Source organism: Triturus cristatus, chromosome 2_1 (genome assembly GCF_964204655.1).
Source record: "Triturus cristatus chromosome 2_1, aTriCri1.1, whole genome shotgun sequence".
In the NCBI taxonomy this organism is placed as follows: Eukaryota; Metazoa; Chordata; class Amphibia; order Caudata; family Salamandridae; genus Triturus; species Triturus cristatus.
The window spans coordinates 190196644-190221115 of NC_140581.1; the positions used below are offsets into that span (position 1 = coordinate 190196644).

General features: G+C 43.9%; 1 protein-coding gene across 1 annotated transcript in view; it reads right to left on the reverse strand.

Moving 5' to 3' along the window:
* Positions 1-12247: 12247 nt before the first annotated feature.
* ACAA2 (acetyl-CoA acyltransferase 2) overlaps positions 12248-24472 on the reverse strand; it is a 173936-nt gene continuing 161711 nt past the window's right edge. Inside the window, exons 9-10 of the mRNA XM_085629668.1 lie at positions 13791-13945; positions 12248-12856 (exon numbers count right to left, since the gene is read on the reverse strand). Coding sequence (XP_085485794.1) covers positions 12772-12856; positions 13791-13945 — 240 coding nt within the window. The 3' untranslated portion in view covers positions 12248-12771. The remainder of the gene's footprint in view (positions 12857-13790; positions 13946-24472) is intronic.

Here is a 24472-nt window from a genome sequence, read left to right on the forward strand (position 1 = left end):
ACCCTCCACCTCTGTCTCTCCTCACCCTCCGTTTCTCCTCACCCTCCACCTCGGTCTCTCCTCACCTCCACCTCTGTCTCGCCTCACGTTTACCTTTGTCTCACCTCACGTTCACCTCCGTCCCTCCTCACCTCCACCTAGCCTCACCTCCACCTCTGTCTCTCCTCACCCTCCACAGCGGTCTCTCCTCACCCTCCATCTCTCGTCACCCTCACCCTCCACCTCTGTTTCTCCTGTTAGAATCCACAGCTGGGTCCTAACTTTGACTGAATTACTGTGCAAGTTGCTCATCCACCTACATCTGGGCAATGCCAGTCAGTAACAAGCATTGGCAAAGCCAATTAGTCTCGCCTAGGCAAGAATAATTGGCTTTTGTCAATGTGATTTTCATCCATGTTGCACTGCGGCTGATCTAAAGGTTTGTTGAAACTTGTTTTGTGACGTGGAGCATTGTTGCATCATAGCGCTTTTTAAAATCACTTTCAGACATGTTGCATAGCAGCTACTGTACAACATGGCAAAACAAGCCTTGAAAATGCAATAGGTCTTGCCTTTGATTAAGTTAAAGCCATTTGCTTTGCTATAAATACCATTAGCAAAGCAAATGGCTTTAACTTAATCAAAGGCGAGACCTATTGCATTTTCAATGCTTGTTTCCAAGCCTTCAAGGCGAGCGGAGGGACTGGCATCAACATGGAGTAGCACTCAGTAGTGCAGTAGAAACTGAAATATTGGGATCTTACAAATACATCAAAGAGGAAGGCAGATGGGTCAGTGAGGAATCTTCAGGTAAATAAAGTATCTACCAGGAAAACTACTAACGGAGGTAAGGACATTTGTCCTCTAAGGAATACTTCTAACTGAAGATTCTTCACCTGTAGAATAGATACCAAAGCCATACCCTTCCATGGCGGAGTGTTGATGGATGGTTAAATTAGGGAATTCCGCAGAACAGATATAGCATAGTGCCCATCTCTATGCACTTTGGAATACAACTATTAATGCTTAGTGAAAGTGCTTAGAGATGCCCATGTAGCTGCTTTCCAGATATCTGCAATCGAGAGTCCTCTGGCAAGGGCATAATTTGTTGATTTTTTCCTGGTGGAATAGGCCCTGATCCCTTCCAGGGATTCCTTCCTGGCCAAAGCATAGCACGTTTTAATTCGAAGGAAGATCTTACAGGACAGTCGGTTTCTGTTCCACTTTGCCTTTCTTGGCTCCACAGTATCCCATGAAATCCTGGTCATCTAGTTGAATGTTCTTGGTGCAGTCTACATAGTAGTTGACTGCCAGCATAGGATCCAACCTGTGCAATTGCTGCTCCTCCTTTGTAGAATGCGGTGGGGATAAAAGGTCTGGAGGGTAATGGACAGACTCAAATGAAAGGTAGTCACCACTTTCAACATGATAGCAGTCCTGGTTCACAACACCAATTTGTCAGGGGGGGAAAAAAGAGAAGAATGGTAGACAGGAACTGCAACTCACTAACCCATCTGGCAGAAATGATTACCACGGACAATAGAGTTTTTAGAGTCAACATTTGTAAACGGCAACAATATAGTAGATCAAACTGAGTCCCCATTAGCAAGGTTAGAACAAAGATATACTCTCACAGGGGCACAACAAAAGGAGTTGGTGGATAAAGATTATTCAACTCCTTTAAAAAAACACATATCACAATATGGGATTTGAACAGGGAAAACTGGTCTGAGACAAAAGAATACTGACAAGGCAGCCAAGTACCCTTTAACAGTGCTGATCACACTCCCCCTCTGTGCAACGGAAAGAGCAAACTGCCAGTCCTGGGACCACTTAGCCTGCAGGGGGTATATGTTGTTATCTGCTTACCATGTAACAAAGTTATTCCATCTTCCAGAATAAGCTGATTTAGTGGAAGGTTGGCAAGGTGACATCAACCACCTCCAGTGGCAGCTGGAAAGAGGTCAGATGTCCCCATTCAATCTAAAGGCATGACGGTGGAGGCCTCCAAGATTTGGATGCAGTACCATTCCTTCCAACTGGGAGAGAAGGTGTGGTCTGAATGGCTGGTTGAGCACGGGACATAGGGAGAAGTGCAGAAGTTCTGCATTCCAAACACTTTAACTAATCTGGGGCAATGAGAATGACTTGGGTCCGATCTTGGCAAATCTTCACCAGAACTCCAGGAATCAAGGATATTGGGAAGGGGGAAATACATAGTGCAGCTAAAGGCATCTCCCAAGGGGAACCCAGACTGATACTGGAGGGCTCAGAACTGCTGGCACTGAGCATTTTCTGAGGAGGCAAACAAGCCTACCCAAGTGTCCCACAGGGGAACGATGTCCTACACTACCTACCTGTGATAGAAGTTGCCACTCATGATTGGCAAAATAATGCCAACTCAGGCGAATGGCTCTGATATTCAGTGATCCCGCTAGATGATTGGTGGTCCACGAGATTCGTTGGCGGTGCATCCAAGAATATAAAGTCAACACCTCCCGACAAATGAGATGATACTCTAAACCCTCTTGCCCATTCACATACCACATCACTCCTGTGTTGTCCGGCAAGATCTGGAAGGACCAACCTTGAATGCAGGGGAGGAAGGCTGCGAGTGCCAGCCGAATCACACACAGTTCGGGCAGGTTGATGTCACGCACCTACTCTTCTGGAGACTAGAGGCTTCGGATCTCCAGATGAACCTCCGGCCCCTAAGTTGAGGCATCTGTCACTACCGTAGGCAAAGGTGCAGTGGAAGTGAAGGCCAGCCTGCAGTGCAAGTGTGCCTTTTTCCACCACAAAACCACTTCCGATGCAGCGCTCGGCAAAATTATGATAGAGTTCAACAGATCTCCCCTGTGTTGGAGCCACGGCCCCCGGAGACACCACGGCAGGGATCTCATATGCCAGTGTGTGTGTGTGTGACTAGGAGAATTAAGGGAGCCAGCAGACATAGCAGTCGGCCAACCTTCAGGACTGGAACTCTTGCATCCTGCTGGAAGGAAGGAGCCATTACCTGGAGTTTAGCAATCCTCAGAGTAGAGAAAAGGTGCAAAGAAGGGTGGTGTCCACAACTGATTCTATGAACTGGAGATGTTGGAAGGGCCTCAGGTGAGAACTAGGCTCACTGACTAAAAAGCCCAGTTTAAACAGTAGCGAGACCAAGGACTGCAGATGGTGTACCATCACCTCTGGCGACCCGGCTTTGATCAGCCATTTGTCCAGGTACAGAAGATTGGAATGCCTGACCTTCTGAGATAGCCCATGATCACTGCCATCAACTTTGGGAAGGCTTGTAGCCCGAAGGACAAACTACTTGAGTTCCAGCCGCAAGTTCCTTACCTTAGAATTATCCCCAGGCACCAGACTGGATCCGGAATTGTTTTCAGGAGCAGTACCCCAGCTCGCCGGTAAGTGACATCATTCAGCTCTACATGGCATCAGTGCCAGAAGTGATGAGCGCGGTCCATAAACCTGCGCCACCCCAGCGAGCTGACGTCTATTTCTTTTTGCGACTTTCTATTCCAGGAGTGTGAACCACGAAGAACACTGACCACTGGTGTGGAAAACTAGGGCCCTGAAGGATGACATCCTTGACCCTAGAATTCTATTTGCTGAGCGGGGAGGATGGATGGGTCAAAAGGAATCTGTGGCCAGAGAGAATCTATCAGGCAAGGCGTTCCCAAAGGTAAGTAACATGTTCATCTGAAAGAAACATATAGCAGCAGATTGCTTACATTAGAATAGATACACAAGCAATTCCTTTCCAAGGATGGGTCTTTTAAAAAATGCACACTAGAAAGTCCTCCAGAATCGAACTGCAAAGTGCTCATCCCAATGGACCCGACTGTCCAAGCAGTAGTGCTTGATCAACATGTGCAGGAACGCCCACGTTGCTGCCTGGTAGATGTCCAGGACTGGAACTCTGCATGTTAATGTAGTGGTCACAGCCTTAGCTCTGGTGGAATGCCCCCAGGGTGTTGCCTCTTGGCCAGTGCATAGTAGATTTTAAAGCAAGTGACAATCCATCCTTTTCTGCACAGCCTTTTCCTTCTTGACCGACATACCCCACAAAGAGTTGGTCGTCCACCTGGATCGGTTTCGTGCGGTCGAGGTAGAATGAGAAGGCTCTTTTTGGTTGCAGTCGATAGAGTCAATCCTTTTTCTTAGAGGGATGGAGCGAATCATAAAAAGGTAGTCTAGGTGATGGACAGGCCTAATAGAAAGGGAGTGATAACTTTCGGCACAAGGGAAGCTATAGTGCAAAGAACCAGCTTGTCTGGAAAGATGGTTAGGTATGGAGGCTTATATGACAAAGCCTGAAGCTCACCGACCCTCTGGGCAGATATTATTGCCATTAGGAAGGCCGTCTTGATGGCAAGGAGCCTGAGAGGACAATTATGAAGCATCTCAAAGAGAGCGCACATCAGGAATGTAAGTACGAGATTGAGTTCCCACTGAGGCATGATAGAAGGTGAAGTTGGAAACATATGTTGGAGATCTTTCAAAAACCTATTTACAACAGGAATGGCTGATCTGGCAACCACAAAAAGGCTGAGATGGCATAAAGATAGCCATTTAGGGTGCCCAAAGCAGAGCCCTGCTGGGCAAGAGAGAGACCTGAGAAAGGGAAGCAGAAAAGGGGTCAAATTGCGCTTCTGCACACCATGCCACAAACTTGCCCCAGCGGCAGGCATATGCCGTCTTGGTGGAAGGACGCCTGTCTGCCAAGATAACATTGCAGACTACAGGCAGGAGGTTGAAAGCTTTTAACTGTCACCTCTCAATCTCCACGTATAAAGATGAAGCGCTGGCAGGTCCGGGTGGAGAACCATCCCCTGCTTCTGTAGCAGAAGATTCTCCTGAAGAGGTAGCCTGATTGGAGGACCAATGGCCATGCTCGACAGCTTGGGGTAGCAAACTCTACGAGCCCAGTCCTGAGCCACAAGGATGACATTGGCCCAATCATCCTCTATCTTCTTGAGAACTCTTGGCAGGAGTGGAATGGATGGAAAAGTGTCCAGGAGGCCTGAGCTTCACTCAAGATGACTGGCGTTTCGGAGCGAGAACCGCCTCCAGCGCACAGAAGTGCTGACATTGTGCATTCTCTGCAGTGGAATAAAGATCTAACCAAGGCTCTCCCTACTGCCAAATCAGATCTTGCTCTACATCCGGATGGAGATGCTATTTTTGAGCCGCTAGGCATCTCAGCTGCGTTGGGCACCCTGTCGTACTGAGAGCCCGGTATGTGTTGAACCACCAGGGATATGCCCGGACGTTCCAGCCAGGTCCAGAGGCGCAGGGCCTCTTGACAAAGGGTCCACATTCCCACTGTGCCTGGTTTGTTGTAGCATCACATGGAGATGGTGTTGTCTGTGAACACCTGCACTAGCCTTCCCTTGATGGAGGGTAGAAAGGCTTGCAATGCCAGCCAGATCACCCAGAGCCTCAGTTGGTTGATGTGGAGTCTGGATCACTCAGATGGCCTCCCCATCCCAGGATTAACATCTGTCCCCACTGTCAGATCTGGTTGGGAAAGGGAGAGTGGTCTGCTGCTGACCCAATCGTGTTAAGCTTACCTCGATCGCATATCTTTTACAGTTCCCTCCGAGATCTGGACCATGTCGGAAAGATTCCCCCAATGCTGCGCCCACTACTTGAGGTCCAACTTCAGAGCCCATATATTCCAGTGGGCATGTCACAAGCAGGAGGCCATGAGAACCTTACATGCCAGTGGGCATGTGTCACAAGCAGGGTGCAGGAGGCCATGAGGCCCAGCAGCCTCAGGGTCAGTCTCATCGAAACCCAGGCTAGAGGATGAAACATCAGTATCATTGCCTGAATATACTGGACTCGCAATTCAGGAGAATAAGCCTGAAACTGCATGGTTTCCAGAACAGCTCAGATGAAAGGGAGCATCTGAGTGGGAGTCAGGTGTGACTTCTGCACGTTGATAGTGAACCCCAGACAGTGCAAGAGGTCTACTGTAGTCTGGAGGTGGGAGAAGACTGCCTGTGGCGTGCCCACCTTTAACAGCCAGTCATCGAGATAGGAAAAGACTGGTACACCTGATCGCCACAACTTGGCTGCAACCACCATCATCACCTTGGTGAACACCAGAGGGGCGCTTGTAAGGCCAAAAGCCAGCACGTCAAACTGAAAGTGCACGATACACACCGTGAGCCACAGGTAATGTCTGAAGCAGGTAGGACAGGAATATAGAAATATGCGCCATGCAAGTCCAATGCTACCATTCAGTCTTCCAGGTCCATAGCAGACAGAACTTGAGCGAACATGAACATTTGAATTTCTCTTTTTTGAGGAAGAAATTGAGAGGGTGAAAGTCTAGGATAGGACAAAGGCCTCTGTCCTTCTTGGGCACCGGAAAGTAGCGGCAATAACAACCATGACCTATTTCTGGCATTGGCACCCTCTCTATGGCTTCCTTGGCCAAGAGAGCCACCACTTTCTGGTGGAGTAAGCCAAAATGGTCCTCCATCAGCCTGTTGCAAGTATGTGGCATGGGTGAAGGGGTAGTCACGAAGTGGATGGAGTAGACCATCTGACAATCTGGAGAACCTACCGGTCTGATGTTATTGACCTCCAGTGCTGAAGGTAATAGTGTACCCTGCCTCCCACTGGTTGCCCATGATGGTTGAAAGACGAACTAAAGAGGTTTGGAGGCTGCGGCTGCCGAGAGGTTGCGGACCGGCCCAACATCTGGCTGCTCGACCCCCAGGGTCTGGGGTTACATGTCCTCATCCATGCAGAAGCTGGGAAGTTTGAGTGCCGTGGAAGACCCTTCCGTGGCCACCAAAGAAGCGAAAGGCAGACTGGGGTTAGTGGGGGGGTGGGGGCATTGAAAGTGCCACAGACCTGGAACTATATTGAAGCACTCCAGCGCGGAGTCGGCCTCATATTTGAAAATATGGAAGCCATTAAACTGCTTGTCTATAAGTGAGGCTTGGACATCCCCTGAAAAGCCTATTCTCAGCCAGGCATGGTGCCAATCGGCCACAGACTATGAAACCGTTCTGCCTAGCCCATAAGAGATAGTGAACTTGGTGCATCTCTCCTGTGTGCCATAGCCTGGGAGAGTATGGGCTGGGCCTCCTCCAGGACCATGGGCAGCACCTGCGCAACCGAATCACGCAGTGCATGTCAGTATTGGCTCAAAACGCACGTGGTGTTCACAGCCCACAGTGCCAGGCTGGAGGAACAAAACATTTTCTTGCCTCTGAGCTCCAGGATCAAATGTTGATATCTTGGGAACAATGAACTAACAGGAATAGCATCCTTGTCCCATTTCCTGCTCTGGCACTAGCTAGACAGCTCCTTTCTGTAGGAGTGCTGCCACCTCTTGTTGCAAGATGGAGAGGTGGTGCAGAGAAACTGAGGAAGGTATGCAGGGGTAGAATGGGTGATTCAGCCTCAAAGAATAGAGGAGTGTATGTAACCTCTTTCTAGGATTTGTAGGATTCTAATCCAAAGTAATGGCCTTCCAGGTTGGTAGAAAGGAGGGGACCAGACTTCCTACAGGCTTTAAATGCGTTTGGGGAAGCAAACTCCTGGTGGTGCCAGGGAGAGAAAGTAGGAGGAGTAAGAAGCCCGATGGAGAGATTCCCAGCTTTTACTTGTGACCCTGCCCCTATATTGTTTGACCAGTGGATTTTGTTGCTGCTGGTTTTGGAGCTGAAAGGGATGTTGTTGGCGTTAATAGCTGAATCTCAAAAGAACGGGCAGTAGCCTGCTCTCCTTGAATCTCTCCAAGGCCAAATCAGCTTTCTCTCTCCAAACAAGTGAGTCTCCTCAAGCAGAAGGTCCATCAGATTGAATTGGACATTAGGGTAAACATAGATGTTTGCAGCCAGTCTCATCATCATGTAGCAACAGTAGTGCCCATAGCACATGCCACTGAGTCGACAGTGTTCAGTCCCGACTTGATATGGTATGAGGCATTTTGGACCATCCTGTACCACCTCCTGGAAATGTGCCCTCAAATACTCCGTAACGTGCAGTATAAACATGTAGACCAAGTTCCCCAGAGCATGCTAATACTGTGCCAGGAGGTTGGTGGCATTAAGGACCTTCAAGGCCATGTTACCCACAGAAAAGTTTTATTTCCCTCAGCCTCCAAGAACCTGGATTCTCTATCCGTAGGGACCCATGGAAAGTTGGCAGCCAGCCAACCGCCCTAAACAAGCAGAGCCCTGGATCACTTCTTCTGCGTTGCCAGGAAAGGAGATCACCTGGGTCAGTTTAGTATATTCTGGCCACCAGTCTTGACTGCATGGCGGGAGTAGGCGTCTCCCAAACTGCCATAACTGGGACCAGCAAGGGTAGTATAGGCTCCACAGTTGGTATTGCTGGAAGGAGGACCTCAGAAAGGATGTTTATCTTCAATTCCACTTTTGGGAGGTGAAGTTCCAGGACTTCAGCAGCCTTCTTCACTACAGGACATCCATTCCGGTGTAGGGGGGTCCAGTGGGAAAGTCCATTTCCATATTTGGGGCAGTATACAGCCCACTAGCCAAAAATAGGCCAACCAATCTATAAACCTGATCGTACCCACTGTTATCTCCTGGAGCATTAAAATTCATGGAGCTAGAGTGAGATCCAAACAGGTCGTGAAATATCTGGCTATATTCCTCCTCTTCCAGGAGCCACTGTGCCTCTCTGTGTTATCTGGTCTGTTGCACGACTTGTGACAGAGCCGGCCATGAAGCATGGATCCGGAGCCATGTATCAAAGCTCCAGAGACAATTAGAGAGGCACCGGCATTGGTCTGAGAGGGTCCCAGCTTACAACGCCTGAAGGTTAACAGGGTCGTGCCAAGGCTCTGGTAGAAATTAAATACATGGCATTGAGAAACACATTCTGGTCTGAGCCTGGAGCTGGAAACTCAGAAAAAGAAGGTATCTCGGTCAGGTCTTCTCTGTACGAGGGAAGTAGCATCAATGGATCCAGGAATGCTGGCAGTGGATTTGATGGAGATAGAGGTGGCTCCGGGGCTGGGTCCTGTGATGTCACTTGTACTGTGCAGCTCGGAGAAGGATGAACCAGCTCCGTGACGACATACTCCGGTTCAGAGGAGGATCATGTGGGACCCGGAGGGTGTCTAGGTGAATTACCTTTGGTGTGTTTCTTATACTTCTTTCATTTACCACTTCATTTGCGTCTATACATAGCCAGCATCCCCTTTAAAGTTTACGGATCCAGTCTGATGCAAGGCATTATTCTACAGGAGAATCTGTAGCTAGAAATATCCATCAGAAAGTGGGAAAGGTTGCTTTTGCTCCTGTTGTTTGGCCCCTGCTTGACAAATCTCCATGAACCTTGCTATGAGGAACCCAATATAAATGTACTATTTGTTTGGAAATTGTTATACAGATTCATTAAAATACACTACGCTTTTAAGAAAACAAAAAATTTATTTTCAATGGAAACTATCACCTAAACATAACTACATAGGTGTGTGTGCTCATATGTAGGAAATATAATATATACATCCAGTCACAAACAGACCGACACTGTAACCCCCACTGACACACATACAGACACTGTCAAACCCACTGACGCCCAAACAGACACACACCCACTCACACACACACCCATACCGACACTTCCACACCCACTCACAACCCATACAAAGACTTCCACACCCACTTTGATGCTCATACACTCTCACACCCACAGGCACTCACACCCAGTCACACATACACAGACACTGTCACATCCATTTTGACACCCATATAGACACTCAAATCCACTGATGCCCATACAGACAGCCAATACACTCTCACACCCACTCTGACATCCATTCAGAAACTTCCACAACCCCTCTGATGCCCAAACACTCTCACACACCCAGACACAGGTGGCTCTCTTACTCGGGGAGAGCTAGTGTGGGCAGTGTGTATGTGTCCAGATATCAGGCATGAGGAGCACAAGATCATTATGTGTGGTGTGAATCGTCATGTCTTGATTAGCAGTTGTGTCTCAACTGTTCCTATCTATATGTGGTTATCTGGCTTTGTGGTATTTTTGGGAAAAGCAAGCCTTTGGCTAACGATTTTTATTGGGCCAATTTCTTCAGACCTGCTTGTGGTGCAACTATCTATCTGTGGGATCAATCAGGGTTTTCCCTGGGTGCAAGTTTGTCTTTGGGTTAAGAGAGACCCCACCTGTCACTCGTTAGGCATGGGTGCTGGTCGCAAAGCCTGCCTGACCACTTATCTCTGACTCGTGCACTTACATACAGACACTTCCACACCCAGTCACACACAGACACTGTCACACCCACTCTGATGCCCATACAGGCACTCTGATCCCATACAGGCACTCGGATACACTTTCGCACACCCATCCAGACAACCGGATACCCTTTTGCACACCCATACAGCTACTCACAAACCCACTCACTCACGCATACAACCACTCACACACCCACTTATATATCCTTTCACACATATATACAACCACTCGCACACCTGCTGACTCACCCAAACAGCCACTCACACACCCATTCACACAACCCTACAGCCACTCAAATACCCACTTACAGATCCATACAGCCACTCACACACCCACTCAGACCCATACAGCACCTCACACACCCACTCACCAAGCTAAACAGCCACTCGCACAACCACTCACCAACCTAAACAGCCACTCGCACACCCACTCACCAACCTAAACAGCCTCTCACACACCCACTTTCAAAAGGTTACAGGTTACAGTTAGGAAATACAATTTTAAAAACCTTAAAAATTCACTGAAAAAAAACAAAGGTTACAGGGTCTTTATAGTTAAGAAATAGAATTTAAAAAACCTTATGCTGAAAATAGGTGACGCTCAGTTCAGTCACTCTGCTTGGAAGAATAAACTGTAATGTGAACATGTATCTGATTTATGGTCACTCATGTTTTTTGCATTCAAACACTTTATTCTGATCATCAAATATGTGGTTATATCCTTAATCACATGACTGGAGAAAAAAACTATTTTATTTACCTTTTTCTTTTATTTGCTATTTTCCTACCTATCTGACAAAAAAAAACAGAATTGGAACAATAACTGATTTGTATGAGATGCATAGATTGGACCTTGCATTTTACAGACATAACATGTTATATACAGTGCGCACACCTGTTGATGCAACAATTGTATTATGGACCTCTGTCACTATAATGGACGCAAGTATGGGCATGGGACCTTTAATGAATTGATGTGCTGACACCAAATGTTATTGTTATTTTTCATGACAAGAGACTGTCTTCGGACCCCGACAGGGGGGCTGTCTTCACGGTTTATGGTGGCACCAGCACGCAATGTCTCTTTTCTATTTTTACTTTATTTGTTTGTATTTATGGTGGCAGAGCACATGGGCAACTCAGGCTGTGATAAAGACTGCTTGGCCTAAATGTGTTGCAGATAATAAATCTTTATTTTGATTAAGCACAATCTTGGAGAGCAAGTAAAGTCTTGGGTCCTGGACTCTGGGAAGCATTTTTAATTGATTATATATATATATATATAAAATTGCATGTGTCAATATACCCACGGCATTGATGGAAACTGTTCTTTAATTTCTCAGCTTTCTTTGAATCATCAAACAAACTAGTAAGCTTACGGTATACAATTTCTACCATCCATGACTAAGTCTTGGTAACCATCTAAAAACTGAGCTACTTTCACTTTACGTTCACTATGTAGAAATGAATGTGTGATACCAAGACATACACGCCAAAATAAAGGATGAAATTGGTTTCAGCATTACAATGCCTCATCTTTCACAGCTGAATTCCACAACACCCAGTTACCAGCTCATATTTTTGATTTGTAGGTAAAAAACAAAAAGGCTAATGTAGCACCCTGATGTTCCAACTAATCTACAAAATAAAAAGCAAACATAAAGTAGACAGACATCTTGTCCAGAGACCGCCATGGTGCCCAGAAAATCCGTAGATCACAACGTAGACGATTTGAGGTGAGCACCTTTAGGAGTGTAGATTCAAAATAGCAAAGCCTGCGCTAACAAACAGCCACAGAGTGACATGTGGCACATTTCAGGTGGCCTCGTACCACTTGCTTGCATTCCATCTTCATGGCAGTTCACATATGCATTCACACACAGTGCTTTGGAGCATTCATGGGACAGAGCACAGACAAGCAGAAACTAAGCCAAAACAGTCTCAATCGCAGTACGATAATCCAAATATCAAATATAAATTAACAGAATTTTTAAGAAATACAGTAGAAGCGTTAGTTAAACATCCTAATATTTTAATTTTAAAAGTACCTAAAGTGAGGTATTTATTTCCTTTTGCAGACAAAATTTTATGGTAATTTTTTAAGGCATGAAACTGACCTGCTTTTCAAAAACTATTTAAATCTAGGAAGCATTTGTTGTTTCATAGGCAATATCAGCTACAACCATTTTGAGGGCTGCATAAGTTGGCATTTTTTGCAAGGTAATGTTTGACATACGTAATCCCCGACACATTATTGATTCAAGTGGTAAAGACAGTATATTTTGAAATGCAGACATACATTTTACAAGGGACTTGGGCTTGAAACCACACTGCAGATTAATGGTATTTGAAAAGGCACATATGTTTTACACATGCTTTCTTCTGGTCTATTAACGTTCTCAGAAATGCTTTAATGTTGTGCGTACGAACATTCCTTCATCGTTATTAGTATGCTTTTTGCCAGTCTCCAGAACTGACAGTTTTTCAATATCAGCCAAGTAACCCACGAAGAAGTCAGCCTTTTGATGTTGTTCATCCTTTACGAGGAGGCTTCAATGATTATAGCGATTCCTTGCCCACCGCCTATGCAGGCCGATCCTACTGCATATTTGCCACCACGACGCCTACGGAAGAAAGCACAAGGAGAGTTACTCACAACCTCTTTGCTCGTTAGGCCCCAAGAGAAAGGCACTGCTAGGCGCTGCATGGTCTTTAAGAATGCATGTTACTGCCCAGTTATAGAGACCTCCTCCAAGTAACCAAACCAAGGTCAGCCAAGCTGGACTGCACGGTACTGTGTATTAACCAATTTAGCTATCCCTTTGCCCTGTTTGTTCTTTGCGACAAATGCTTAGCCTGCTGAAACATTGATAGAATGGTTTCTGGATGCAATGTGTTGCATCATCTACAGGGGCCACAGATTTCTGGTACCAATTTCACCTCACATTTGCTGGGACAAGAGGTTCAGTCATTCTATAATGTTTTGATATAATGACATTCCTTTTTTGCAATAGTCATCTTTCTCTTATTTCAGATGTTTACTTACAACTACCTTATTCATCAACAAAATGGGAGTGATTTACGATGATTGGAAAGAGTCCCCAGTAATGCAGCACATTTCAGTCGATAGCTCAAAAAAACAATGGCAACCTCAAGGAATACCCTTCATAAACCTCCCCAATGAAGTGTGGGTAAACTCACGTTGGTGTGTTTGTAGATCCCTATAAAAAGCATGTACAGTTAAGCTGTACTTGAGAAGGAGAGGAATGCACCGGGCTGGATGGCAGTGGCTTGCACAGACTGTGCTTCACCTGTCTGCTTCATACGCACCATGTAGTGCTCAGTCTGCTAGCTATCTTCACAATCCAATTGGTTCAATTGTAGTGTTTATTAGCCAATCCAAAAAGGCACAGTGAAAAAAAAAAATATCAAGACGGATTATATACAGAGCAAAAAAGTATTACAGAATCACCAGTGAGACACGTCTCCTGTAACAAGATTCCTGAAATATGGCAATACTTTGTTAGTGTTTCACAGAAGCATACAATGCATACTGACCTTAGCTCATGAACAAGGTGGGCAGTGATTCTTGATCCGGATGCCCCTAATGGGTGACCCAGTGCGATGGCTCCTCCATTGACATTGGTCTTTTCTGGGTCCAGACCTAGATCCTTCTCAACAGACAAATACTGTGGGGCAAAAGCTTCATTTACCTTAACACAAGAGAGAACACCGTATTAAGAAGTATAATAATACAACAACAAAACAAAAAAAAGACATGATAATTTACTGGCTAGGAAAGACATCAAGTAGTGACAGTCTTGTGGTACTTCAACATGATCTTGTTATGCACAGATGAAGGATCACGGAGGTAACATATCTGTTTTATCCCTAAGACAGTAAGGCAAGGCACACAGGTGCCAAATTGTTGGTTGTCAATGAAATCTTACAACTGAGGAGATTCTTAAAACCAGTCTATTTTTAGAGATACCAGAGCGCAGTGACAAAGAGGTGCACCTCTTTATAAACTCTTCACCCTTTACTCAATTTTCGTTCAGTTACACCATACATTTCAGAAGGTCACACGGAACCTCCATTTCTCTGAAATAATGCAGGGACTTTCAAGTTCCATCCTGGTTTTAGCCCGCCACTGGAGTCTTAGATGTGGCTGCAGTAGAATTTGAACCAGGACATGGCTGTACTAATTGTAAGTGAGACGATATCTACCAGAGGCCCCCAGCATCGGTGCATTCATTGTGGTGAGACAGAGCAGGTATACCGGTCTCTTAAAAACTTTCAGCACAGAGGTCAGATGGCAGTGAGGTGGGAAATGTATGTATGTTGCAGCCTTACTGTGAGGACCCCTGCTTTGCGATTAGCAGAGGGTGGCTCTGTACATCCTTATTCTAGTCCTCACTTGGGCTGATTGGCTAGTCCTGTGGCTACTTGCTCAATTGCTTGCATCTTGTGCAGTCCAGGGGTGCATACAAAGAGTTCTGGTGGGGGAATTTCCAGAGGTATGGCAGATATAAAACTGTAAATGCAACTTGGACCAATGCGACACCACCTTACAAAAGGAATGACCTCCTAGGAGAACCAGGACATCCATCTTGAAAAGGTGGAGGGCAGTGCAGAAATGACTGCTTAGAAATCCCAACTCTATTGATAACCAAAAAACCCTCATGCAGCCACAGACACCTGAAGATAGGCAGATACATCAATAACAAAGCAGGCTCACACTGTGTGTGCAAGAAGGTACTAACACCCTGCCCGACATGCAAGACTTGTGGAATGTCACTCTACTCCACTCAAGTCTTTAGTCTTTTCAAGAACAATACGTTGATCTACAGGAAGATCACTCAAAGCTTCATCAGATCACAGAGTCTTGACACCAACACCATCTAGAACAATTTTCAATCTGTAAGAGATTGGTGAAAATACCCTATGAATCCTAGATCCACTCGCCAGAATTAAGGAGCATGATGAAAATATCATGCATCATCTCAGCTGATCATGAGAATTAATCTGGCAAAAATAAGTGACAGCATTTAAAATAAAATTGAATGGCCGTCTCAAGCGTTTCCAAATGAAACATGTTTTGTTTTACTGAACCCTTCCTCTGAAACAATAGTATTGGTAAAGGCTTCTCTCCTAGATTTTGGAAGTTGTGTAAGCAAGTACACTAGCACTTGCTCTCTTACCGGACCTTGCATGGACATCAATGTATTCATAATTATTTACCTTCAAATGTTGGCACCATCATACCATGGCTGCCCACAACATAACAGGAATTACTACCAATAAGCAATAACCAGTATTTTGTTAGGGTGCAGGCCATCATGTCATACTTTCTAACAATGTCATGAATAACCACCATAATTGAGTGACGAACATTACTGCATGTGCTGGTGTATAGTAAGCCCACATTATGTGAAGATGTACTATCATTGAACCATGGAGCCCACAATATGGAAACAATTACTACCATACTGCTAGAACTATGACCATGTTATATCGGCCTACAATATTCCGGGGATTACCAACGCTGTGCCAGATTGAACATTATGCTAAAGATGGACATCATTGTTTCAAGGACGTGCACAATACAGATGGTTTACAACTCCATGGGGAGAGTGCGCCATCAAGGTATGGGAAGACCGGAGTTCTCAACCTCAGATGAGCTGCAACCACCCCCCATCACCTTTGTGAACACTCAAGAAGCACTGGACAGGCCACAAGGGAGCACAGAGAGCTGAAAGTGCTTGTGGCCTTCCTGAAAATGCAGGTAAAATATCTGTGGGTTTGCAGGACGGAGATGTGAAAATATGCATCCTATATATCCAACGCTACAATTCAGTCTCCTGGATCTAAGGAAGACAGAACCCGAGCCAGAGTGAGCATTTTGAACTGGTCCTTCTGAAAGAAGAAGTGCAGAGGTCGAAGCTAGAGAATGGGATGAAGGACACCATTTGTCTTCAGTACCAGGAAATAATTATTGTAAAAGCCAGTCCTGGTCTAGGATACCAGTACCCTCTCTATTGCTCCCTTGCCCAAGAGAGCGAGAGCTTCTCCACAGAGTATTTACATGTGACCCTTTGGGAGGTTCTGGGATGTAAGCGACATGCCTAGGTGATGAGGGGGGTGGATGGGGGAGGGGAAGTTTCAGGGAGGGAGTATCTATGTTCTACGATCTGGAGAACCCATTGATCTGTAGTGATGCGCCTCTAACCCAGAAGGTAAAAAGGGATCAGACCGCCCAACGGGTTATCATGTGCCGCAATGGCCAAATTGAAGGGGTTTTGAAGCCACTGCAGGGAGAGAAGTTGAAGTCTAGGCAGAACATTGCTCCTGGGAGCCTGGAGGCTGTTGACCAGATATCTGTCCTCATCCTCAAAAGGACTGGGAGGCTCGTTGGTACGGAGTTTTGTATTGGCATGGCCTCTGCTGGTAAACCCTGCCAAATTCTCCAAAAGGGACGCTGCTGTTGGGGAAAACCACCAAACTGGCTGAGCTAGGCCTAGAGATTGGGCGGTGGCCTTGATCTCCTTGAAGCATTGTAAGGTCATGTCAGGCGCCACTCCGAACAGCATGTCCATTAAAGATTGCTCGGCATTTGAGAAGAAGCCTGTGGAGCAAATCCAGGTATGGCACCTGACACAAAGCTGATTCTGACTGCCCTACCTGCACAGTGAGTGTCCAGACCAGAGCAGAGCAGAGTTTTTCGCTGTATGTTTTCTATCCAAAATGAGGCCTTGCACAGTTAGCCAAAGGTCTTCAGGGACAGTCATCAAGATGTCTGCCACCTATCCAATAGTGAACATGAATATCACCCCTGTAGGCATTCTGTGTTAACCGGCTTGTTGAGGAGAAACTTTCCTGGGAAATGTCTCCATCCGCTACGATTCCCTATTCAGTGGTATGCTAAGAAATGCGTTGGGGGTCAGCAGACTTGAACCTCGAAGTTCTCTGGAGTGGGATGCTGTAGTACAAAGTCTGGATCCTATGTTGACTGTTTTCTTCAACCCATTGTGAAAAATTTACCATCATATCTGAGAGATAGCTCCGATCTTCTTTGTAAACTAGAGGACTTCCAATGGGATCTGGAGGGGTTACTCTTTGTGACTATGGATGTAGAAACTTATATACCTGCATTGAAATGCAGGTAGGAATTAGAGCTCTCAAACATTTTCTATTCAAACGGGGAGCCCAACATCTTGAACATACGGATATGTTGCTTAACATGGCAGAGATAATCTTGACACAGAATGCCTTTTTGCACAACAGCAAATGGTACAGGGTACAGCCATGGGCTCCAGATTTGCTCCATCTTATGCTAACCTCTTTATGGGACTGTATGAGGTGGAGCATGTCTGGGGTCCAGGGGCTCACGGTTGGGCTGACAATGTGATCTTCGATGGTCGTTACATTGACATCTTTATGATTTGGCATGGCACGGTTGAAAGTTTTAACATGTATTATGACTATTTGAATATGAATAATTTCAATGTCAAATTAAATATCAAATACTCTGAGGCTAGCATGGAGTTTCTTGATCTGAAGTTGTTTATAAGTGGGAAAAATATCCACAGTGACCTGTATAAGAAAAAGACCTCCTGCAATAGCTATTTACATGCCAACAGCGCTCACCCTCAATCTACCATTAAAGCCATACCTTATGGCGAAATGGTACGCGCGAGACGCAATTGCAGTATGGATGAGGATTTCATTAAAAATATTCATGAAATCAAAATGAACTTCCGCAAGAGAGGTTATAAACAGTCATGTTTGGATAATGCAGAGAAAAAGGCGCTGTCCCTGATTAGGAAGGAAACATTAACGCCTAAAGTTAGAAGTAAACAATGTGTTGGAAAACTGAATTCAGAAGTGTTATTTATTACTGGGCATAACATTTTCAGTAATCACATCTATAACATCTTAAGAAAGAACTGGGGTCTGCTTGAGACTGAAAGTCTCCCCACCAGCATCATATCAAACAAACCTAGAGTAGTCTATCGCAAAAGTAAGACCCCCAGAAACATACTGAGTCCAAGTTATGTTAAAGATGTTCAAACTCCTACCACCACTTGGTTACCAGAAAGACCTATAGGTTTCTACACATGCGAAAGTTGCTGTGTATATAAAATTGGGTTCGAACAAGCTCAAAAATTTTAAAAGTAGTCAATCGAGGGAATTTACCATAAACAGCTTTATCAACTGTAACACAACCTTTACTGTGTACATGATTACATGCTCTTGTCAAAAGGTATATGTTGGCAGTAGTATTCGCAGTTTAAAACTACAAATCCAAGAACATGTGCAAGCCATAAGAAACTGTGATGTGAAATATCCCATTGCTCAACATATACACCAAGATCATCCGAATGACAAGAATATCATCTTTTTTGGCATTGATCATGTTAAGATGCCGGAGAGAGGGGGTAATAGAGAACTATCATTAGGACAACGTGAGGCATCTTGGATTTGCCGTCTTAGAGAAAACAGGTTTGGGCTCAATACTAATGATGAGTTACATCATTTTTTGTGATGAGATTAAAACATGCTAGTGAGAACCAAGAGGTGATGCCAACTGTTAATGTCCAACCGACATAGCTATGACATCTACAACTATGATCCCGATTACCACTTTGATATCGAGCCAATTACTAAAATATTAGTTATTCCTGACTATGTGGTATGCCGGGTAATTTGTGCTTATCACCTTTAGATGGCGTTTCTGTTTCTATCTTGGACAATGACTCTTACTGCTCTTCATGTTAAAACAGATTAACCGACAAAGTTTTGTTTTTTGTGATCTCGTTCTGTCCTCACTGCATTAGACTATTCCCGTTCCCATATGTCTTTGGCGGCGCCAGAGACCTATATTTGCTGACGTCTTTATACATAAATTAATTCTAAATAAAAACTGGTACTGGATTATAACCTCTTTTATTCATTAGAATTGACATCACTTTGTAACTTGTGATATAGATATTGCAAACTTGTAATATTTTTACTTACTCTACCACTTAAAGATGGCCGCAATTTTTGCATTTTTTCGTGGTTAAGTCCAAGGTCGTTGTTTACTCCTACAACTTAACGTGGGCCACACATCATAGAGCGTTGGGTCCTACTTGGATTATAATCTCTCTTACTCATTTAGAATTGATTTTATTTTACAACTCGCGATGTATGTATTAAAAATTCGCAAGAGTTTTGCTCATTTTATTATTCAAAGATTGCCGTTGTTGTCACTTTTTCTCCTTGTTATGTTGAAGGTCGATGTTTATTCCCACTGCTCAATATGGGCTACATAACTCCATATTAAACTTGATATTTGTTTTTTAATTGTTATTTTTAATCTATTATGATCTGTACAAATCGGTAACTTTAGATAAATACAGTAAAATATTATAACAGACTGGTTTATTTTACCATTTAAAGATGGCCGCTGCTTTTACTACTATTATGCTGTGTCCAAGGTCATCATCGATTTCCACTACCTAACAGGTGACACATATCATGGAGCGGGTGATTTAAAAACGCTCCCGCACATGCGCTCGGCTTAATGCTTGTAACAGATGACACTGAGAAGCACGGGCCACCATGCCCCTCTGGTGAGTTTACTCAAGGAATAGTTAAACTTATTTTTTCGATATAGAAATGTCCGCTAGGCCTTTGTACATATTGGTGTCTAGTGATATGATTAACTTGGTTATAAATGGATTGAATAAGTTCAGTTTATTCGTGGGCAAAACTCGAATTTCTGTCTAGATATGATGTTGGTTTTATACCATTGCTCACAATTATTACATCGTATACACTGAACATTATACATTAATCAGTAGAAAGCAGCCTCCTTGTCAAGAATGCACAACAGTCAACACACCTTTCACACTAACGGGATTGAAATGAACAGCATAGATATAATCAAAACAATTGAGAGAAAAAATATGACATAAACATTGTTTTGAATAAATGTTTATGTCATATTTTTTTTTTTCTCTCAATTGTTTTGATTATATCTATGCTGTTCATTTCAATCCCGTTAGTGTGAAAGGTGTGTTGACTGTTGTGCATTCTTGACAAGGAGGCTGCTTTCTACTGACTAAAGTCATATCTGGTACCCCTCTCCTTTGTCTTTGGGGTCCCTCTCAATTTTTCTAACATTATACATTAAACCATCGTCTAAGATGGCCGCCCCATTTTCATTGTTTAGTGTAGAGCTCGAGTCTCTCTACCTCATACAAGTCCTTATGATTTTCGGGACTTGTTTTTCCCTTCTCAAAATGAAACTTATCTATAAATACTGCATAAAACGGCTGTGCCCAATGCACCTTATCTATCGATTTGTTGATTTTAACATATAAAGACATTTGTTTCTCTTGCTCATCTGTTATCTCACTTTGTCTAAAATCCTCGTCGACCTATTATCTTCAATAGGTGATACATCTTGCAGAACGGGTAATCTAAACATACCCACGTTCTGTAGTTCGCCTGATTATTCGCAAACTAAGAGACCACTATTACGGGCCACCACGCTATTTTGGTGAGTTCTATTGCCGCTTAAGGTTATAGACTTTTTAGCTACGTTTTATTTAGTTTCTGCTCTCAGTGGTAAATTTTCATTTACATAAAGTTTATTAAAAAAATTTTAATACAATTCTTTGCTTATATATTTGATTATAACAAATGACAATGAATCACTTCTTGTCTTTTCTGTGTGATTACTCAATGATATGGCATTGACATCTATGGATATATACCGATCATCCATTTGGTGTTTTTTATTGTACTATGTTTATATATATATTGTGGATCTAAAAGGTGCTGACACATGAGTGTATGGATATGTTGGTTGGACATCAGCTGGTATCGCTGCTATGGGCTGCATTTCTATTCTTTCCTCTTAGATAAAAATTATCTTACAAGAAGGCCTTTGTAACATTGGAACTTTCAACTAGTAGTCTGAATTATACAGAGAATCTATTCACATCGATATTTGAAGGTATGTGATTAATCATCACCCAAAGAATTTACGCTGAATGATTTGTGTTAAAAAAATGGTTATTTGAATAAGGGTGTATAAATGTCTGTTTCTCGAGTATATAGGCCCTCTAATGCAAAACAACAAATTATTGTGCATTTTTACACAAATGTCAATAATTTAGCAATTAATTATCTTATTCTGTTGTTCTTAAATGTTTGTCTTGTATTTTGTATATATAGTAAGTTTTTCCTAAAGCGCACTTTATATAGGTTTCTTTAATAGCCCTGAAGAAGTCTCTGTCTAGGAGACGAAACGTGTTGGCTATTCTTCGTCATGCACATGAAATAAAGAAAATAATTTTCTCAAATAACATTCCATTCATGTCTTGGACATTTGTTTATAATTCTTATCTACGTTGTGAATAGTGCTGAACCCATTTGTGTTAAAGTCTGGATCCTCAGCGGGGTGGGGAGTGGTCAGGTTTATGTCACCTTGCCATCTGTCTACTGACTGATGGGCAATATCCTTGTGCCCATCAAGATATTCAATGAAGAAATCTAACAGGGGTTCTTGGCATAGTTGTCCTAGGTTTAGAACCTGTGAGTACATTAGACTTTACTTCCTGGGTAGGCATAGTTGAGGACCTCTGCTGCTCTCCTTATGACAGTGGCAAAGGTGGCAGATTCTTCAGAGACCTGTGCCGGAGTGGATGAGGAGAGACCACTGTCTGGGGAAGTTTTCATGCCACTTTCCTCCTGACAATCATCAAACAGGTTGCCACCATCATAGGTTTTGTCGAAACCTCCTTCCTTGTCCTCTTTAAAAAAGTGATAGATGTCATGTTCGAGTGGGCATACTGGTGAGGTCTGAGGGCTGGAGCTTGACCCTCTGAATGCAATAAAACAATCGGATATACTTTCAGTATCAGTAACGTCAGATCAGTGTTGGCTGAGTGGCATCCGCAAGGACTTATGCGGGTCGAACCTGTTCCGAAGAGAAGATGGGGGGTGAGAAAGATCAGCATAAAGTGAGGTGCCAGAACCGAATACAGTGACAGTAAAGCTGCATAGACAGTTTCTGGGAGGAATCCGCCGACAGCAGCCAGACTGTGGGGCCTGAAGGCAAGCTAGAGAGTTCAAGCAAGGCACCTAAGATTTTTCATAGATCACCTTTAGTTCCCCATATGTTGTGGGTGGGGAGACATCTGGATCAAGGACTTCCAGTGGAGTGTAGCTCCACTGCCTAGAGGCGCCTTGCTGGTTGTGGGACTCCGAACGGTGGGAAAGGTGAGATGGAGAGTCATATTTAAATTTTTTTTGCAAACTAATGAGTAGGAATGAGTCTGCACCAGTGACTTCGATCAGGACTGCTTCTTTGACCCGAGTTCGCAGACTGCTAAATTGGCTTCTTGGATGGCCTTATTATCCACTTTCTTTCAGCAGTGACACAACTTTGATTGTTTGTTGCCAAGACTCCAGATACAATCATCATGAGTGTCAATAAACGACATCTGTCGTTTACGTATCTACTTAGCTTAAATACTGTTTTAGGGGGGGTGGAGGCATACTGCACGTTGTTTGAAACATTTTTATGGAAATCTGTCAGAATAACAGGATGAAAAGCTCTAGATCAGCGTCAGTAGGTGCAGAAAGAAACAAGCTGATGTCAGTCCGCACAGGTGGTGATCTTATAGTACACCTCAAGTTATATCGGGAATAGACAAACCCTGAGCAGAGCCGCAAAACGCCATTAACACGAGGGAATTGCTTTCAATGTTTCTGGATCCAGCGCCCGACCTTGGGAAATTCTCTAGGTAATTGCAGTTAAAAGTCTCTGTCAGAAAAGACTGTACAAACTCAGGAAAAAAAGCACAGTAAGTGGAAGTGCAAGGATTACTGGCACAGAATAACATGCAGCTAAGCGAGCAACATTACACAGGTCTTACACACACACACGCACACTCTACAAACAGTACAGGCAGCAGGAATGCAAGCTTCCCTCACACACAACATAGGAACAGCACTGAAAAAGTAAATAAAAGTTTCTAACAAACAATGGATACAGCAGAGACAACAGTTTAAGTTTTCTTTATTTGAATAACAGATAAGAAAATGGAATAAGCAGAGCAGGCTTCCTTCATACACAGATTAGGCATATCACAAAGAAGAACTGTAAGCTTAATTAAACATATACTTAACAAGCATTGGCATAGCCAATAGTTCTCGCCCTTTGGACCTTAGAAGTGTTTAGCCATGCAGCACATTATCCAGGGTGCTGTGCAGCCAGGGATTGAAGAGCTATACAATTACTGCACACTCGGTGTGAAACAGAGTGAATAGTTTTTGTGCATGAAAATAGTGCAGGGGGAGTGTGTGTAAGAAACAACACAAGGGCAGCACCTTAAAGAAAGCATCCATCTTCTGTGCAGCATGCTGGTACCACTGCGTTTTGCACCAGTAAAGGTACGCAAGTAAAAAAAAGTGTTAAAAGGGGAACTCGCAGCCAACCATCACTACATCCTTTATGCAATGCTGTAACACTGACTAAAACAACGTTGTAATGTCATATGAGAAGCTCAAATAAAATAAGTGTGCAAGAAGCAAATCGGAGGCAAAGGTTAAGAAAAGTTGAATATTTTGGCATACTATCTCCTTACTTACACGAAAAAGTGGCAGCTGCATACGGTGCCCGCTGAAACTTGCCCCCAATAGATGGGACTGCATCAAAGCACGATGCTTGTTAAAAGAAAAAATCCTAAGCAATAATATTACAATGATTAAAAAGCATCAACCAACAAAGTTGTTAGCACTGAAACAGGAAACTCCCACAGTAACAGGCACCTACAGCTAAAGTCTCAAAGCCTCTAAGGCGGCCCTGAAGTTAACAGTACATAAGAAGAATGTATTAAGTCTGTTATTATGCCAGCCTGGCACAGGACGGTCTGTGATATAGAAATACAATTTGCTTCCCCGTTTTAGGCAACCCTTCTGAGGCTGTGCACAAATATAAGTGACGTGATCGAGGTTTGTCTTACGTGTCCCTAAGCAAACCCCTAAAACGCTTGAATGATTTCACAGGCAAAGAAACTGACACAAAATGCACGCAGTGAGGTTACTACATTTGTGTACCTTCGTGACAAACATGGCTGTGCCAAGGTAAACAACGGTCTGCAGTGGAATCAAAGGCAGAGAAAATATAGAGCTGGGATCTGGGGCATAAAATGCTTTCTAACAAAAAGAGCGAAAGGCAAAGA